At 43.5% G+C, this 7,583-nt stretch overlaps 1 protein-coding gene across 1 annotated transcript in view; it reads left to right on the top strand.

Annotated features, from left to right (window-relative positions):
- Positions 1-4,420: 4,420 nt before the first annotated feature.
- Positions 4,421-7,583, top strand: part of LOC107118486 (mucin-5AC-like) — a gene marked incomplete at its 3' end in the record, with an annotated part of 31,638 nt that continues 28,475 nt past the window's right edge. The window contains exons 1-2 of the mRNA XM_015420839.1: positions 4,421-4,487; positions 7,137-7,205. Coding sequence (XP_015276325.1) covers positions 4,421-4,487; positions 7,137-7,205 — 136 coding nt within the window. The remainder of the gene's footprint in view (positions 4,488-7,136; positions 7,206-7,583) is intronic.

Genomic DNA, 7,583 nt, shown 5'->3' with positions numbered 1-7,583 from the left:
GAGAGCCAGTTTGGTGTCGTGGTTAAGTGCGTGGACTCTAATCTGGGAGAACCGGGTTTGATTCCCCACTCCTCCACTTGCACCTGCTGATGTGACCTTGGGTCAGTCACAAGCTCTGGCACAGCTGTCCTTGAAAAAGAGCAGTTTGTGTCAGAGTTCTCTCAGCCCCACCCACCTCACAGGGTGTCTGTTGTGGGGAGGGGAAGGGAAAGGAGTTTGTGAGCCGCTCTGAGACTCCAAGTGAAGGGCGGGGGTATAAATCCAATCTCTTCTTCTCTTCTTCTTCTTCATACTTTATAAAGCCATTGGTTTATTGAGGGAGGGAACCTATCTTTCCAATTCTTGGCTATTACCACTTTTGCCACAGTTATTAATGTGTTTATTAGTTGTTTCCTTTTCTTAGGTAAGCTTTCATGCGGCCAAAGGTTTAGAAGCAAGAGTTGAGGCTCAAGAGGTATTTCGTACCCAGTAAGTATCTGAATTTGACTTATAATTGATTTCCAGAAGTTGAGAATGTGTTTACATGACCACTAAGTGTGAAAGTACGTGGCCTTCTCTCCGCACAACTTCCAGCAAAGTGGAGAGGCTTGTGGGTAAATAGATGAGATTTTTACTGGCGTCAGGTGCTACCGTAACAGCACTTTGTTAGATGCTTCTCTAATTTCCAGCGATTTTGAGATGTTACTTTGAGTGTTCCAAATGGAGTCCCATTGCTCTTCGTCTAGTGTTTGCTGCAGGTCCGAATGCCATACGTTTTGATAACTCATAGTTTAGTATTATTTTTTTCAAGTAGCATTTGATATATTTTGGAAATTAGACCTCTTTTATTGCATCCTTTGTATAGGATTCGCTCCGTAAGAGGAGTTGTAAGAGAATGCTTAAATTCAGTTGACTCTATTAGATGTCTCAGTTGTAGGTATTCAAACCAGTGTATAACAGTGTTGTATCTTCTTTCAATTTCAGCTTTCGTGAGGAGTCTGTGATTCTGAACTATATCTATTATTTGAGTGATGTCCGCCAATTTCCAGGTTCTTTGGCAGGTTTAAACCATTTTTGGCCTACAAAGGTGCTTAGTTGGGAATATGTCGAAGTTAGCTTTGCTTTGGTTTGGTACCACACTTTAAGCGTAGTCTTTAAAAAGGGGTTTGATGTCTTTTTAAGAATTGCAGAACATTGCTTTTCCCATAGCATTTCCTGTATCTTGGTGTTGTTTGAAGTTGCTTCTTCTATTCATTTCCAATCTAAGAGATCTTTATCTTGGTATTGACGTATCAGCATGGCTAATGTTGTTGCTTTATAATAAAGATGTAAATTGGGTGTTGCTAAGCCTCCTTTCCTTTTAGCTCTACGCATAGTGTTATGAGGAACTCAAGGTGGTTTTGATTTCTAAATAAACTTATTGATATATCTCTGCCATTTCTTTAGTTGTTGTTCGGAAAGAAAAACTGGCAATGTACAGAAACAGTATAGGTATTTAGGGAGAATATATGATCTTAAAATGGTTATTCTATCAGTCCACGTAAATAGTCCAGAGTTCCAATGTGATATTTGAGTTGTAATGGATTTATGTAGATCTGAGTAGCTGACTTTAATAAGATTGGATAAGTCTATAGGTATTTTTATACCTAGGTATTGAAAATAATTTTTGTCCATTGATATTTGTATTTTGCTTGCACAGTGTGTAAAACATCTGAAGTTATACTGATAACCCAATAACATCCAGTTTGCGACGGGACATGGGCAGGCGCTGGATGCCATGGGATTCCAGCGAAAACGCAATCAGATGCCCGCCCTTGCCCCGTGTTTTCCGGAAACCAGCACATCGTATGTACTAGTTTTTTACTCCGTATCTTCGGCAAGAAGCCATGGGTTAGCCACGGGTGCACTACACTTCCCAGATGTTGCGGTGTGATCGCGCCCGGAAAATCCACCTATCATCCGTATCTTTAGTGCGGCAAATGCTCCATGTGAACAGGGCCCTACTTCATAAGGATGTTATGAGGGTAAAACAGAGGCAAACACAGGTAAGCTATTCTGGGACAATTGGACAAAAGATTACATAAGAAGGTGCCTTACAATGAGTCAGTCTACTTGTTCATCTAGACCTTGGAGACAGCACTGACAAGCCAAAGGAGGAGAAAGGTGAATCTCACTGGAATATACAATATCCTACAGAAGCATATCTGTGAGAACAGAGGACTGAGGTGAAAGATGACCTTCACTAGGGATGCTGAGAACGCCGAAAAATGTGACTGACATTTAGATCTCCTGTGATTGAACTGATGGCTTGTACAGAAGTAAAGCCCCTCAACAGAGTGCCTCGGTGTTTTGCTCAAAGTTCAAATCAGAAACCATGTTGAGCAAATCCCAAAGAGCTCCTTCTACAGGCTGTCCTACCTAAACTGCTCTGTTCAAGCAGAGGATCTACGAGACTTCGCAGGAGGGAGATTTCTTCCTCCCCCTGCTACTCTTGTTAGGCCACCACTTGCCAGTTGGGCCACCTGTCTTGTTCCCATGGTGATAGCTCCTCCCCTCCCACTCGCCGGCAGCACTGGCTCCTCAGCCTGATTGGTTTATGTGTCAATGGTGGCAGCAGTGAGTGACTCTCCCAGCACACCAGTCTGCTTGCAGCTCCACTGTCTCCATTTGTCCGGCTCATGCAGAGATGCCAATGGGAGGCCGCAAGTCCCACTCCTCCCTCACAGGGCCAGGGCTATCCCCGCACCTAACTCATGTAGCAGTTGGCAGGCAGCTCCTCCCTTTTGCTCCCCGAAAATGGAGTCCAAAATCTCATGACCTCACGAACAACATAAAATCTCACTTTCCCCAGCCAAACGTACCCTTACTCTCATCCTGACCCCAGTGTGCTTGTTTAATGATCTGCACACTGAGGTTCCACTTCAGAATTAGATATATAGATGCTACAAGGTCATCATGGGCAAAATGTGCCTTGGTAAATAAGCTCCTTTGCAGCAAGTAGTAGCAGAAGGAGGAGGAGGAGGAGATTGGATTTATCCTCCGCCCTTCACTACCCAAAGGAGTCTCAGAGTGGCTTTCAAACTCCTTTCCCTTCCCCTCCCCACAACAGACACCCTGTGAGGTTGGTGGGGCTGAGAGAGCTCTGACAGAAACTGCTCTTTTTCAAGAACAGCTGTGCCAGAACTATGGCTTGTCCAAGGTCATCCAGCAGGTGCAAGTTGAGGAGTGGGGAATCAAACCTGGTTCTCCCAGATTAGAGTCCGTGCACTTAACCACTCCACCAAACTGGCTCTCAAGTAAACAGTCATTAGATGAAAGTTTCTGTATCACTGGAAGTGGTATCTCCCCAGAATATGGTCCAAGTAATTAAAATGACCTACTTTTCATACAGTTCAGCCCCTCTTTGTGCTTAGTCAGTGGGAGTGGGGTGTCAACAGTTCCCAATAAGCAGTGTGATAGTATGTATGCACAAATTGTTCCAGTTTGGAACTGATCACCCACCTATGCCAGTAATGAAAACCAAGTCAGACAGCCATATTGAGACAGATGGAAACACCTAAGATCTGCAAGTCACTGGCTGTGAAACATAAATGTTTTATGTGTGTAAAGAATGTGGTGAACAGTACATGGGCAGGAGGATGACGCTCCCAGAACTGCCGAAACCTCCAGCGTTTCATTCCACCACCGGACCCAGTCCACCTCAGATCAGACAGCTCAGCAGTTACCGCCCAGTGTGTGTGCTAAGTGCCATAAAGATCCCAGAATCAGTACCAGCATTTTTAAATAACATCGCAAAATGCATAAGTCATATATACGTTCCCAATATGTTGTTACTCGGTACCATTCTGACACACACCAGCGCTCTTCTTACTATCAGCCTTTCTTGCAGAAGAGCTGTTCAGGATCACAACAACAGTTCTCAAATCATAGTGGTTTCCCATACATGAAAAGCTTTCACTCCTTCTGTGTGCTAACAAGGAAAGACAGGTTTTGGCCAGATTAAATGGGCATCACTTAACAGTAACCAGAATCCTGAAACAGTGGCGTGTCTGTCATTCAAAAAAACCCCAACCACATACTGACTCAAAAGATCCTTGACTCTTTTTTTTTTTGTTCCAGGATCTTCAATTGCTTTTGATGGGGGAAGAAATCTTACCTTTTTGCTATTCATTTCCAGCTTCCTTTATTAGATGGAACCTTGACAAAAAAATAATACACCTCCCAAAAGGCAAACATGCTTGGTCAGTCACCAAGGAACTGGAGGAGCATCCTCTGTTTACCTCCGCATCTACTAAGATCCTCACAGCCCCACCTTGTTAGACCCTGTCAAACAAACAGGGACTGTTCTCAAAACTGGCTGCTATATAAGGCTGGGAGAATACAGGTGAGGTAGTCCGGACCAAAGGCTGGCAGGGTACCTTTGCGCCAAACTCCAGTCAAGATGGGGTTTGGTAGGGGGCTCCCATTATGGGCCCTAATGTTTGCGATCTGCTGTATCCAACAAAAAGGTAAAAAAACCTCATTTGCTTCTCATTTCATATTTAAAATACAACTGTGATTAGGCAGCGCGCTGTTATTAGCAGTCTATTTTTTTTTGTAAATGATACAAAAAGATTGAATTTAAATTGGGATTTCCCCCCTTTTAATATTATTCCAGTTCAATATTTAATGTCTCTGTGTTAGCTGGGCACATAATAATTCCATACTGCCTGAAGCGAAAACCATTTCATGACATCTTGATGTAGCCAGCTGCGGGAATTAAATTTTAAAAGTATAATTGCCCTTTTCCTTGAAAAGTTACTATTTTACTAACAATATAAATGTCTGGAAACATTTTTAATTCTGTTATATTTCACAGTATGAAAATATGTATCTCCTGTTTAGAAGCCTGTACGAATTCTAATGGACCAGATTATATTTTCTCTGTTTATTTGGATATAAAACCCCATCCTGGGACCATAAGTAAGCATAAAGAAAAACAAACACAAAAGCCTCAGTTTACAGCTTTGGTGAAAAGGAACTTGTCTCTTGGTGCATCAGACTAGCAAGGCTAGGTGTCCGGTGAACCTCCCCTGAATTGGTGACTGGTCACTTCCCAATAAGCGGGGGACCACACAAAAGGGCCTATCTAGACAATCCCCTTTCATATGTTCCTAACTAACAATTAAGGTGATCTTTTAAGTATCCTGGTCCAAGACAATTCAGGACTTCAAAGATAATGAGTAGCACCTTGAAAGTCCTGGAAGCAAATGAGTCGCTAATTAAGTTCTCTGTAGCGTGCGCCTTGGTGTTTAGTCATGCCGGCCACATGACCACGGAGATGTCTTCGGACAGCGCTGGCTCTTTGGCTTTGAAACGGAGATGAGCACCGCAACCCTAGAGTCGGATTCGACTGGCTTTCGAGCAAGGGAACCTTTACCTTTACTAGTGAGTGCCACATAGTAAAATGGTGGCAGCGTTTTGAACATATTATAACTTCCAGACCTATTTTGGAACCTATTATAACATTCCAAACCTGAATGAGGGACTGTTTCTTTGTGAGGGGGATATCTAAGCTTAATTACTACATGCAAAATTAAGTCCCCATAGGAGTCAGTGAGAACAAGGCACAGCTATCTCTAGATGACGGTCTGCATCTTTTAGCTGACCGTATAGAAGGAGGCATTTCATTTCTTTTACGACAGAGATCACTTACGGTTTGCTAAGCAACGGCTACCACTAATTGTGAAATGGAAGGACCAGATTAGAGTCAAAAGACAATGAGCAAATTGGAACAAGTCTCTTGAACTTTAGTTTGAGATGCAGAACGGAAGGAAAAGGCATCTTAATGTTTTTTGTTCAAGTAAGAGAGCCCCAATACTTTTCAGCCGCCTGGATGCTAGATTCCTCACCAAGCTCTGAGGCTCAATCCCTTCCAGCCTCCTACACTCTGAGAATTGGGTGGCATACTCCTGTAGGGACTTTGAGGAGCAGTGGCAGCCTTGGACTGCTACTTCTTTAAAAGACATTCCAGGCAATGGGGTCATGCACGTATTGGCTTCCCAGTCACTGGGTGGCTGGACTCACAACCCACGGTAAAAATATCAGTTGATTTATCGTCTAATTTAAAATATATAAACTACCCCTGCCCCTGTATAAATCAATGTATATACCCCTGTACCAGTCCCTCTTGCGGGGCAAAACCTCCTGTGCGACCGGGGCCTTAATGTTTTTTGTTCCAGTAAAAGAGCCCCAATACTTTTCAGTCGCCTGGATGCTACATTGCTCACCAGGCTCTGAGGCTCAATCCCTTCCAGCTTCCTACACTCTGAGAATCGGGTGGAATGCTCCTGTAGGGACTTTGAGGAGCAGCGACAGCCTTCAACTGCTACTACTTTAAAAGACATTCCAGGCAATGGGGTCAGAGCAATTTTTTTGTGAGCTCCTGGCATTAAAGTTGTGAGTGAGCAATTTGGCTGCTGCATAAATTGGTTTGCTCTGGAGCCCTCCTTCCTGAGCTAAGACAAAAACGTGTGAGTCAGAGACTAAAAAACTGTGAGTTAGCTCACACTAACTCAGCTTAGAAGGAACACTGGCTGGAACACTTTCCCTATGAAGAAAGGTTAAAGCGCTTGGGGCTCTTTAGCTTGGAGAAACGATGGCTGAGGGGTGACATGATTGAGGTTTAAAAGATTATGCATGGGATAGAGCAGGTAGAGAAAGAGGTACTTTTCTCCCTTTCTCAGAATACAAGAACTCATGGGCACTCCATGAAATTGCTGAGCAGTCGAGTTAGAACAGATAAAAGGAAGTATTTCTTCACCCAAAGAGTGATTAACACGTGGAATTCACTGCCACAGGAAGTGGCGGCGGCTACAAGCATGGACAGCTTCAAGAGGGAATTAGATAAGCATATGGAGCAGAAGTCCATCAGTGGCTATTAGCCACAAGGTATAGATAGGAACACTCAGGCTGGGGCAAGTGATGCTCTTGTATTCTTGGTGCTTGGGGGGGGCAACAGTGGGAGGGCTTCTAGTGTCCTGGCCCCACTGCTGGACCTCCTGATGGCACCTGGTATTTTTGGCCACTGTGTGACAGAGTATTGGACTAGATGGGCCATTGGCCTGATCCAACATTGGCTTCCCTTATGTTCTTACCCTGTATTTCATCTTTTGTAGCTTCTGGCGCAGAAAATCCCGAAACTGTCACCATCATCCCACCACTGACGACCACGCCAGTTATGACTTGTAAGTTAGTGAATGAAGTCTCTCTCTCCCTCTCTCTCAACATATTCTTGTATAGCAAATATGTTTATAAGAAAGACAAAAGGTTTAAGGAAACAGGACAGGAGATAGGCTGGTAATTCAACACATCAGTAATAGGACAATTCCCTTGGTAAACTTGGAATGCAATAATCTCTTGATAAGCAGAGGGGTAGAGACCATAGTGGGAAGACTGGCAGATATGTAATAAATGAAAGGGGAACCAGTTATTCTATTTGGAGTTAGAAATTAAATAAACAGGCAAATGTAGATAGAAGTGATGTATGAGGCTGGGTCCTATCAGGGGTCATTTTGTAGAAAATGAGGTGCAGGAGCTCATTAGCATAACTCATTAGCATAAAT

This window comes from Gekko japonicus, unplaced genomic scaffold (assembly GCF_001447785.1).
Source record: "Gekko japonicus isolate JY-2015 unplaced genomic scaffold, Gekko_japonicus_V1.1 scaffold2153, whole genome shotgun sequence".
In the NCBI taxonomy this organism is placed as follows: Eukaryota; Metazoa; Chordata; class Lepidosauria; order Squamata; family Gekkonidae; genus Gekko; species Gekko japonicus.
The sequence above is the reverse complement of the archived record's forward strand: the minus strand, read 5'-3'. Positions and strand labels throughout refer to the sequence as shown.